Source organism: Ailuropoda melanoleuca, chromosome 2 (assembly GCF_002007445.2).
Source record: "Ailuropoda melanoleuca isolate Jingjing chromosome 2, ASM200744v2, whole genome shotgun sequence".
NCBI lineage: Eukaryota > Metazoa > Chordata > Mammalia > Carnivora > Ursidae > Ailuropoda > Ailuropoda melanoleuca.
In genome coordinates this window covers 166884910-166897496 of record NC_048219.1, presented here as the reverse complement: position 1 = coordinate 166897496, position 12587 = coordinate 166884910, and the positions used below count along the sequence as shown (strand labels likewise).

The following is a 12587-nucleotide window of genomic DNA, read 5'->3' as shown; positions in this document are numbered from 1 at the left end:
ATGAAGTGCAACACAATTAAGTGTACACACTGAAATCTTTCTAAAGCAAAGATTTGGAGGCTTTTCCACACAAAACTGAAAGAGACCCTTTCCTTTCCAAAACAGAGCACTATCTATTGCAGAGTCCCATTCACCAACTGCCCAGAAGAGCTCAGAAGCACCAAAATCCAAGCAGCTAAAAATTGTATATTGGCTGTTTTCTGTATCTGGAGGAAAGAGAGACACTGAATGAGGCTGTATTTGTTACTTTTCATTATATAGTTGGAAAATAATTTGTAAAAACACTTTTTCAAAAAGAGACCCCACATCCACCCCACTCTCACCCCAGCCAAAATAAGATATTCACCAAGGCACTGTCCTGGATGATGAATAAAATTTGGTAAACAGAAACGCTAGTCCCTACTCTAAGAAGTTTCTATTTTTAAAACAGAATCGTTGATGCATAATAATAGTTGACAATTGTTGAGTTCTTATTATGTACCAGACTGTGTTCTAACTCATTTAATTCTTATTTGAAGTACTACTATCATCCCCACTTTTCATATGCAGGAAAAGAGGCCCATATAAAAACTATGGTGATAGAACACAGCCAGTTCCTAGTGGATAAATGGGCTCTATTACAAAAGTTGCAATTTGATTGTTGGTTTCTTTTTCTTTCTTTCTTTCTTTTTTTTTTTTTAGAAAAATCTATTATAAGTTCCAAACAAAGTTAAAATAATGGTTACACAAGTAAAGATTTAGAAGTAAATTAATATGAAACAGGCAAAAGGAAAAATTAGAAAAATAGCTGAGAATTTAAAGAGGTTGACTACCTGGGAGGGAGTCTGAGGGTCCTAAAAATAATGATTTGGTCATATAAAGTTGATCTAGAAGTAAAGCAATGCTGAATATCCCAGAATTAGTAAAAAAGTCAGTAAGAGAAGATTAAGGAAATAAACTGTATAGAAACAGGAAGATTAAGTCACCAATGGGGAGTTAAAGTCTCCAAACAAATATTAAGAAAGGATTTGACAATTTTGATGAAATGGACAAACTCCTTCAAAGACACAAACTGTTAAAGCTCACTTAAGAAAAAACAGATGACTTGAATAATTTCTGTATCTATAAACTTGTAGTTTAAAATTTTCCCACAAAGAAAAATCCTGGCCCAGATGGCTTCGCTACTACTGAATTCTACCGAAGATTCAAGAAGGAAATAATGCCAAAACTACCAAGAAAATCAAAGAGGGAAGACTATTTCCCAACTCATTGTATGAGCACATTAGTGAAGATGGCAGAGGAAGGAGACCAGGGGACATTATTTCATAGAAGTACCAAAAATCCTGGTAAAAACTGTCAGAATCAACCTTGCTGAAACTCTGGAAGTTAGTCAAATGTTTACAGGAACCAAGTAAAATATGAAGGTGGCAATCTCTGTTCCCCATGATGACACAGACAGAGAAAGACCACAGGCAGGGGGAGCGTCAGGGAGAGGGAGAAGCAGACTCCCCCCGCTGAGCAGGGAGCCCGACATAGGACTCAATTCCAGGACTCTGGGATCATGAACTGAGCAGAAGGCAGATGCTTAACTGACTGAACCATCCAGACCCCCTTCTTGGCAGTTTTTAAAAACTAGTTTTTACACTCATTTATGCTTGGAAGATTTTTGAGTTTTGTTATTATAAAAATGTTTTTTAATTCCAATGCAATTATAAAGCAAAAATGGTTTCTTTTAGACACAGGTGTATTTCTCTCTTTTTATATACGATGCATTTGCTATATACCTCTCTAGTATTGGATTGTCTTTACAGAGCAACAAATCTATTGACTGCAGCACATTAGATTTAAATGGATTCACTGGAAGTAAACCAAGTATCACTTATCCCTTACTTAGCAGCCTACTCTAAATTGGAAGCAAAAAGTTTTCAGGTAAATATGCATATAATGCATATCTTTTAATGGTAGGGTTGTCAAGAGATATTTCAAAATAATGAGTCAAATTTCTCTGGTGAAATAAAACAATTTAAGGAAGATAAGTATTTTATTAGATAAAATTTCATGAAGAGATTTTTCTTTGAGGGATGCTCTGTGAGGCTAGCACATCTAATGAATCCTGGTGTAAGATTCAGCCTCTCACCTTCTGCCAAGGACTTCTTAAAGATCTGTCCCAGTTCCCAAAGAAGGGACTGCAGTTTGGAGGCAATCTTGGGCATATGTTTTTGGCAATAGGTCTTTAATTGCCTTCAAGAAGATTTCAACCTCATTTGAAGCAGAAGCCTTCCTTGACCAACGGACAAGATGACAAAGATGACCAATGGAGAAAATATCCATTCTAAATCTGTACAGAAACACATAACATCTCTCTAGCCTCTCTCCGACATGCCACCACCCCATTTAAGTCAGGATCGAGAATGAAAACATTCTAATCCTATGAAGACAACCTAAAAGTAAAATGTGAAAATACACAACAAAGTGATTTTCATTGCTTAGTGAATTTTTTTTCATTTTTGTTCTTGAACTATAACCAAGAAAATTATTTGTATAAAGTGTCAAAAATTCTGATTTACATCTTTAGAAATAATTGAATCCCTATCACATTCTTAAAACAAGAACAGATTGCTGTGGAAGAAGCAAACATTAAGAATTTCTAGATTATAAGTATGACTGTTGAAAGTAAGATTTTAATGAACAGATAATAGAGTAGTAAAGGTAAAAAATGAATGAGTGATTTGAAAGCTAACGCAGGGTAAATCTTGAACAATATACAACAAAAAAAATGGAAAATACAAGAAAAAAAACTGATACCTGGAATGTCAGGTGGACCAATATTTGTCTAATGGGAATTCCAGAAGGAAGAAATGGAAAAGAAGAAATATTTTTTAAATAATACAAAAAAATTCCTCTGAATTGAAGAAATCTCTGAGTTTTCAAACTGAAAACCTGTCTACTGCAAAGCAAAATGTGTAAAAAGATCCATGCCTCTACATATTCAAGTAAAATGTGATAATTCCAACGATAAAGTAAAAGGCTTAAAAGCTCACAGAGACAAGAAAACAAGGGGGTACAACAAAAAGACAAAAGGTAATGGAATGATACTGGCTGGCTCTGGAAATCGTAACATGTCTGAACGCTTGAGGACAGTGGAGTAGTGATTTCAAAAGAAACACTATTAGGAAAATGTGATTTTGATCTTGGAATCATTTCTTGGCCAAATTATTACTCAAATGTGAGGGAAAGATGTAAACATTTCTGAAGGTACAAAGATTCATACACATAATAACACATATCACTTAAAGAGGAACTTCATCAAAGACATAATGATTTATAAGAAAAAGAACAAGATTTTTAAAAAATGTTGCTTCTTAATAGAACCTATAAAGAAGAAAAAAAAGAACAGTGACAAAAAAATCAGAGAATCCAGTGGATGGTAACTTTTGAAACATTCTTCCTCAAGCAGCGGAGGCTTACAGTAACAAACATAGGATTTTTACTTCCTTCTCTATGAGTCTAAGCACAATACTATATTGGGCAGTGGATGTTTACACAATCATAATTCTACAATTTCTGATATTTTTATTTTAAATTTTAGATCAATCTGTGGACAAAACATAAATTATGTAATAATAGCTACAATGTTACAAACCTAGGAGAGAGTAAATGAGGAATAACAAGAAATAAGGATATAGTATTTACAGTTATAACAGTAATCTCTGGAAGAAAAAATTAGGAACAAAAACCAAAACCTCAGAATATTGTTAACAGGAGTTTCTTTTGAAGAATGGTGGTAGGGGTATGTAGTTTTTTCCTTTTCCTTTTTTATGCCCTTCTACTTAATTTGATTTGATTTGCCATGTATAGGCATAACTTTATAATTTTTTAAAAAATGTTTAAAGTAAGAAATACAGGATACTACCATCAATAAGGGATAATTCAATAATTATGATATATTATACAATGGAATACTGACCAAATGGAGAAAGAGATACATCTATAGGTATTGACATGAGAAACTGTCCATGAGTAAAAAAATAAGTTTCAGAAATGACAGTGGATAATGAAATGATCCTACTTATGTTAAAAAAAAATTATACGACAGAAAGTGAAAGAGGGTGTATGTGTGTGTGTGTGTAAATGTTCGTAAGATGTTTACAGTGCTATAGCAACAATTTACCAAAATGGCAGGAGCCCTTGAAGATATTTTAGTGTTTTAGACTGCATCTGTTTTTTAAAAGATTTTATTTTTAAGAAATCTCTACACCCAGTGTGGGGCTCGAACTCACAACCCCAAGATCAAGAGTTGTATGATCGAATAACTGAGCCAGCCAGGTGCCCCTAGACTGCATTTTTAATAAGCAGAATTTATAAGCACATCTTGGTTTCTTTTTGAGGTAGTTTAAATTTCTATTAGCCACTGAGTATGTACATCTGCACTAATTAACATTTTGGTACCACTCACAAGAGAATAAGATGAAATTTCAATAATATCTAAAATATTAACATGTTAATTATCCCAGCTGTTACTCAATCTGGCAACCTTCAGACACAAGGTAGTCTCTCTAGTATTTTATACTTGGAAAAAACTGAAACTGAACCAAAAAAGAGGACTTTTTTATATTGAAAAATTTCGAAGTGTATAACATCATAAAAGTCAAGTAAGTTGGATTTCTGGCATTAGGAAACTCTAAAAACTATTAACAGTCTATTTTTGCTTCAAGCAACATTAAAACACATTCAGATATAAGTTCTCTTTCTAATAATTTAGTTTTTTCTTACCAGGCTATTTTCTTTCCAAGCTTCTGGGAACTTGGGTCTCTGTTTTTCCCTAGATACCAGAACCTGCATATCTTCAAAAGTGGGATGGTTTCCAACTTCTGTCTGAAAAGCCATCTGGTATTCTGGTACAGATTCACCTGTGTATTTTTTTAAAAAAGAAGGATAGAGTAAAATTTCCTACTATGGAATAACAGCAGAATTTCTAAAATCGAGTTAAGGAGAGAAATTATGTCATGATCTGTTCTTTTTAACACTTTGGGGCATATTCAGAAATCCAAAAAAGATCCTGTTGTGGGTTGAATACATTATTAATAAATGCTTTACTTAGAACAGTCTTTGATAAACTAAACATCTGTTGATAAATCAAGTGGTAGTTTCAACAGTGGACAGAGCTACTTTTAAATGGTTTCTAGTATTACTAATTTGGGAGGGGGTATTATTATATGCATAAGGTGTACTTAATAGTTGAAAATGCCTGAATTCTTATCCCATATATGGATCAAGGGTGGTGAATATGAGGACAAAGTCCAGAATCTAGTACAACACATGACTGTAGAACCAAATATAAGCATGTAGGATGTATAGTCATCCTGTCTTAATATGTCACTGGCTCTATTATAGTCCAGCCAGATTGTATCAAATGTCACAAAAATTTTTATGATAATGGCCATGATAGAAAAATCAATATACCGATTTTTTTAAAAAATTCCTCTTAAGAAGCAGTATCTAGATCAAGGATTTTTAAGTATCATTAACTATTCTACCACTGTTTAATAACCCTATTTATCACCAATAAGCTTAATCAGCTGCTTGTGATGAGAAGCTCACGATTTTTACAAAATGTGATCAAATTAAACTTAATAAACATATTGAGCATGCAGAAGATCTCTGGGACCAACAGTCAGAAAACCAATGGTCTAGTCAAAATCTTGACAAACAACAGAGGAGAGAGATTTTCTGTCTCCTGGCACCATTCCCACCTCATTAAAATGACAGGATAAATTAGAAGGAAGAACACCAGAATGTAGGATGATAAGGCACTTAAGTTTTATCCTGGCTTCATCTCTCTCCTAGAAAAGAGATTTATTTTATTTTATTTTTTATTTTGAGAGAGACAGACAGACAGACAATCTTAAGCAAGCTCCACGCTCAGTGTGGAGCCCAACACAGGGCTCAATCTCACAACCCTGAGATCATGACCTGAGCTGAAATCAAGAGTCAGATGCTTACTTAACCGACTAAGCCACCGAGGTGCCCCTGGAAAAGTCGTTTATTTTGTGTTTTAGTTTTCCTGTCAGCAAAATGGCAATGTCTGTCTTCCTTATCTCATTCACACGGAGATAATACAAAAGTTATAATGACCCAGATAGAAAGTACTTTATAAAACATTTAAGTTTTATGTTTCAATTTGGATATTCAAAACAACCTATAAACAGTTGCCCTCCACCATATTAAAAAAGATTATATTACAAAGATTAATTCTATAATTTATGTAGCATAACCCCAAAATTTTGGAATATTACACCATCTATACAAGTGATATTTTCACATACTCTAAACACTTAAGCAGTTACTTATTATTGACAATCACCATCAATATTGAACTTGAAACACAAAACTGAAAGATTTAATCCTACTAGTTAGTATATCACTTTCATTCATGAAACCTCATTTGATAAAACCTCAACCAATAATATCTGCAAATTATAAGATATTTACTAGTATATCTACCTGTCTCTCTCAGACATAAACACAACAAATATAGATATCTTCCAAGTGCTATTTATTAGTTCTTTTTTTCAAATGCTGATTCAGAATAATTAAAAATTCATAATTTTACTTATTTGTTTTAATCAGGTCTAAAATATAACTAGAAAACCTGCTAAATAAAATTGATGCACAATCTTATTTTGTGAATGAAATGATATTAAGAACTCTCAATTTTCTAATAAAACTTCATGGTTCTAAATCTAATTGTTCAATAGACACTTGTTCAGAGCTAACTTAGTATTAGGACTAGGGAAACAAAGATTAGTGTTAATGACATCATCATGAATTATATTAGTCTTACTGGATTTCTTTAAAACTTTATAATCATTGGACTGCTCAGGGGAAGTTTTATAATCCCATTTTCTTTCAAACTGTCCAAAATATATCAAATGTCTAAGAATATCAGATACCATTCCCTGCTTCTCACCTCATTTGCTACTTGTTAATTATGTCTCTATGTAGTTAGGAACTTTCTAGTTCTCTTCTTAAATTATGCTTGTTCTCTTTTTTTTCTTTTTCTTTCTCTTGCTTTCTTATTTTCTTCCTTCCTTCCGTATTTCTCCTTTATATAAATACTGCAGCATTTCACTCTTTTTTGTAATACAGACATCTAATTCATTTATTTGGCAAATATCTTACAGAAAGTCAGTCTACATAACATAATGTTTACATTTAATAATAAAGCATGTACTGCATTTGAAAGTATACTGTAGAAGTCTGAAAAAAATGTTTTCCAAGAATTGAATCATGATAGCATGCTATTCTACGCTTATTAATACGTTTATGGGATCCTTTTTATTCAACCACCCCCATTTCATTGTTAAAATGTTTAAGAATACCCTAAATCTTCTTCCTGTGCTCTCTTAATACTTTTCCTTCCCATATGCTGTAATATTTGTCTTCTCTATTTCACAGAATCTCCTCTAAGAATACTAATGACCTCCTCCAATTCAAATTCAAAGATCACTCTTCAGTTCTATTTCCCTGACTTCATGTTACATCTACTTCTATCAGTCTGGGTTCTTAACATTTTCTAACACTTACTTCCAAGATACTTTGATTTCTTAGTTTTCTCACTATTTTTCTGACCTATGGTCATCTTAACTAACCTACTGCTACAGGGAGGTCCCCCAATATGCAGTCTTTATTCACCAATTTTTTGCACTCTTAATTTGTTCTCTTAGGAGAGAGCATTCACTCATAAGTTCCCATTTACCATCTGTTTATAGATAATTTCCAAATCATTTTTAGTTCTCTCAAATCCTCTTTATTTTTAAAAATTCTTTTTAGGGGCGCCTGGGTGGCTCAGTTGTTAAGCGTCTGCCTTCGGCCCAGAGCGTGATTCCGGAGTCCTGGGATCGAGTCCTACATTGGGCTCCCTGCCCTGCTGGGAGCCTGCTTCTTCCTCTCCCACTCCCCCAGCTTGTGTTCCCTCTCTCGCTGGCTGTCTCTCTCTGTCAAATAAGTAAATAAAATCTTTAAAAACAACAAACAAAAAATTCTTTTTAAAAAATTTCTTCAGTTGTCCATCAATACCCCATCCAGAAATCTCCATAATTAACTCACCTTTCCAATGTAAACCAATATTTTTTCCTAAGTTCCTGGGTGCCACCCTATTTCTTTGATCTCTGAATATTTCTCAATTCCTTACATTTTTTTCAAATAGCTAAGTAGAACCACAGATTTCTTCTCTACATTTTCTTACATGTGCCTCTTCTTGCCCATTTCCGTGTCCAAGATTATAGGATCTTATAGGATCTCTTACTCCAACTCTTGTTTTTCTCCTTTAATTTATTTTCATTGCGGTTAAATATACACAAAATTTACCATTTTAACAATTTTAAAGCATATGTGGCAATAAGTACATTAATAATGTTGTGCAACCATTGCTACTATCCATCTCTAGAATTTTTTCCATCTTCCCAAACAGAAACTATGTATCCATTAAATAGTAATTTCTTTTTTTTTTTTTAAAGGTTTTATTTATTTATTTGACAGAGATAGAGACAGCCAGCGAGAGAGGGAACACAAGCAGGGGGGAGTGGGAGAGGAAGAAGCAGGCTTCCAGCAGAGGAGCCCGATGTGGGACTCGATCCCATAATGCCGGGATCACGCCCTGAGCCGAAGGCAGACGCTTAACCGCTGTGCCACCCAGGCGCCCCTAAACAGTAATTTCTTTTTCCTGTTTTTTTTATGACTTTATTTTTTTTTTAAGTAATCTCTACGCTCAACATGGGGTTCGAACTCAAAACCCTGATCCAGAGACTAAGAGTCTCATGATTAAGTCAGCCAGGTGCCTTTTTCCTTTTTAAACTGCCTCTAATTCTTGCCATTTCAGTTCACCCTACACATCTGCTAAAATAATCCACAAATAAGATTGAATTGTCTTTCCCTTTTCTTTTTTCTTCTTTTTTAAGATTTATTTGAGAGAGAGAAAGAGAGTGCATGCGAGAGGGGCGGAGGGATAGAATCTTCAAGTAGACTGCACACAGAGCGTGGAGCCCCACGTGGGGCTCAATCTCAGAACCCTGAGATCACGACCAGAGACAAAACCAAGAACTAGACACTTAACCAACTGCATTGCCCAGACACCCTGCCTTTCCCTTTCAAACACTTGATACTGCTCTTTATTACTTATCAGACCAAAAGCAATATTTATTCTTTGAATACAGTAGTTGTCCAAAAAATGTTGCTGATGGCAGTATACGAATGCTGTATAGGAATCATTTTAGTCAGACATGCTTCTAAAAAATAAAAAATTCTGGATTAGGATATATTAAAACAAATCTGTGGCCAAAATTCCAATAATAGAAACAAAAAGTGTCAAAAGTTCCAATAATACTGTGATACTACTGCAATTCTGCTATGTCCGGAAAAATACCTCAATTGAGTATTTTGTACTTCCAATTAACTAGGAAATATACCTCTAAATAATAACTAATTGACCTATAATCAATCTAAATAACTATTAACTTATTTTATTTTTAGAATTATGACCTGTTAAATGCTTACTGTTTTTAAAGCAAAAAAATTCAACCCTACCACTGATCTTTGCTTTTATTTAATAGTTCCATTTCATAATTTGTCTAATGCTGATTTAACTGTTTTCCTTTTTCTATGCTTTTAATGGTGTAATTCTTATAAGACAGAAGCCATATATATCAAATCATTTTGTACATCTAGAAGAATACAATGCATATATTGATAGCTAAAGTTTTTATAGGACAATAATGACAGTAAGCAGTAATCCTAACAAAAACAGAAAAACTATAAAATCATTTGGCTAATTCAAGTAAGCCTCAAACAAGCATTCATATTATATTAGTGTTCTTTCACTGAAAGAAAGGAAGGAAAGCAGGAAGTCAAGAATGGAGAACGAAAAAAATAAAGAAAAAAGTGTTCCAATGGTTAATTCATTGTTTCTAATTTCTTACTTGGGTCAACTGAGGAAATATTTTAAGTGTAGCTTATCAAATACTCAGAGGGTGCATAAGGACAATGATGTCCGTTAAAGCAATCAGAGACCAAACTAAACACAGATAAGCTATTATGAGCAATTAATTAAACTGCACTCAGATGCAAACTTGGAGTCCTTTTAAAAAGTTTTTCCTGATTGACATCCTTCTGCTAATGATGTTTCTGAACACTAGATGGCAATGAACTAAAGGTTTAAATGAAAGTAAAACCGTACACAAAAGGTGACTTATTTGTAGAAAAAGGAGATATAACTGCTTCACTTCAAAACATGTCAATTTTTGATAGCAATTCTTTTTTTTTTTTTTTTTTTTTTTTTCGACAGAGATAAAAACAGCCAGGGGGCGGGGGANGAAGCAGGCTCATAGCAGAGGAGCCTGATGTGGGGCTCGATCCCACAACGCCAGGATCACGCCCTGAGCCGAAGGCAGACGCTTAACCTCTGTGCCACCCAGGCGCCCCTTGATAGCAATTCTCTTACCTGGGAAGAGGTCTGTACATCTCATAAATATCTCCCAATAAATGAGTCCAAGTGCATACATGTCTACTTGTTTCAAAGCTGATTCACAGTCCCTCAGGTTCACAGCTCCTTCTAGAACTTCTGGTGCCATATATCTGATGGTGCCGACCTGATAAATTAGAGTGATATTTTTCAGAAACAGAATGTAGCATATTTTGAAAGGCATACATTAGACCAGAAGTTATACATAAATTTCATATCAACGATATATTTTTTGACCTTAAGCATGTCACTGAAACCTTCTATACCAATTTTTTATCTATAAAATGCCCTTCTGGAATAACTAAACTGTGGTAAATCCATCCCATTGAATACTAATTCATCATTCAAAAAGAATGGGCTAGATCATCTTATGTATGTCAATGCAGAAACATTTCTAAGACACAATGAGAAAACTACATAACAATATACACCATTTAATATTTTTTTGAAAGATTCCACCTATTTATTTGAGATAAACAGTGAGAGAGAGAGCACTAGCAGGGTGGAGAGGGAGAAGCGGACTCCCCGCCGAGCAGGAAACCCGATGCGGGGCTTGTCCTCAGGACCCTGGGATCATGGCCTGAGATAAAGGCAGATGCTTAACTGAGGCACCCAGGGTGCCCCACCGTTTAATATTTTTAAAAATTAAAAAAAAATTAAGATTTTATTTATTTATTTAAGGAGAGAGAAAGCATGCAAACAGGGAGGGTAGAGGGAGAGGAAAAGAAAGAATCTCAAGCAGACTCATGCTGACCACAGAGCCTGAGGTGGGGATCAGTCTCACAATCCTGAGCTCATAACCCGAGCCGAAATCAAGTGTTGGACCTTCTATCGACTGAGCCACGGAGGCACCCCTCAACAGTTTTTTTGAGTCAAAAAAATACACACACACACACACACACACACACACACATAAATGTATGAATTCAGAGAAAAAGGTTAGGAAGGATGTGTTCCACATTTTAATAGTGATTATCAACAGGTGACTGTCCTATCTCAAATTTGGCAGTTTTATTCTTGCTTCAAAAGTCAGTTCCTACACACTTCCTCCCAAAGCTTGTCAAAAATGAGTTGGAATGGCAGTGATTTCCATAAAGAACTGATAAACTTCATGTAATGTCTTTTACATTTTTAATTTTGCAATTCTTAATATGCTATAATTGGTAGCATATAAGGATAACTGTCCTGGGATGATTTTTTTAATGCAATTCATTATGTTCTCAAGGTATGTCAGAGTGATACCTTTTTTAATATACTTACCTCACTTATGGCTGCATTATCTTCTTCCCCTGGGCGTACCAGTCTGTTTCCAGTCAGCCTCATGGACAATCCAAAGTCACTAATAACACAGGTTCCATCATTTTTCACCAGGACATTTCTGCTGTTTAAATCTCGATGGGAAATTGCAGGTTTATAATGATCTGTTTAGATAATTTCAAATATTTATTAATGCTTAAACAGCACTCTTGGACATAAAGTAAGCATGCAGGTAATAGGAACTACATAAATATAGATGACTGTAGTATTTTTCTGCCCATTAATTTTCTAATAACAAAAAATGACACAAGAAAGCAAAGTTTCACATTGAGATCTTTCATCCATTTGGAGTTTATCTTTGTGTATGGTGTGAGAGAGTGGTCAAGACCATCAAAATCCTAGAGGAGAACATAGGCAGCAACCTCTTTGACATCGGCCACAGCAACTTTTTTCCATGACACATCTCCAAGGGCAAAAGAAACAAAAGAAAAAAATGAACTCGTGGGACTTCATCAAGATAAAAAGCTTCTGCACAGCCAAGGAAACAGTCAAAAAAACCCTAAGAGGCAGCCCATGGAATGGGAGAAGATATTTGCAAATGACACTACAGATAAAAGACTGGTATCCAAGATCTATAAAGAACTTCTCAAACTCAATACATAAGAAACAAACAAATAAAAAAATGGGCAGAAGATATGAACAGACACTTTTCCAATGAAGACATACAAATGGCTAACAGACACATGAAAAAATGTTCAAAATCATTAGCCATCAGGGAAATTCAAATCAAAACCACACTGAGATACCACCTTACGCCAGTTAGAATGGCAAA

General features: G+C 34.5%; 1 protein-coding gene across 1 annotated transcript in view; it reads right to left on the bottom strand.

Annotated features, from left to right (window-relative positions):
* Window positions 1-12587, bottom strand: part of BMPR2 (bone morphogenetic protein receptor type 2) — a 179090-nt gene that overhangs the window by 17473 nt on the left and 149030 nt on the right. The window contains exons 8-10 of the mRNA XM_011224858.3: window positions 11759-11919; window positions 10478-10625; window positions 4753-4889 (exon numbers count right to left, since the gene is read on the bottom strand). Of these exons, the coding sequence (XP_011223160.1) occupies window positions 4753-4889; window positions 10478-10625; window positions 11759-11919 (446 nt within the window). The remainder of the gene's footprint in view (window positions 1-4752; window positions 4890-10477; window positions 10626-11758; window positions 11920-12587) is intronic.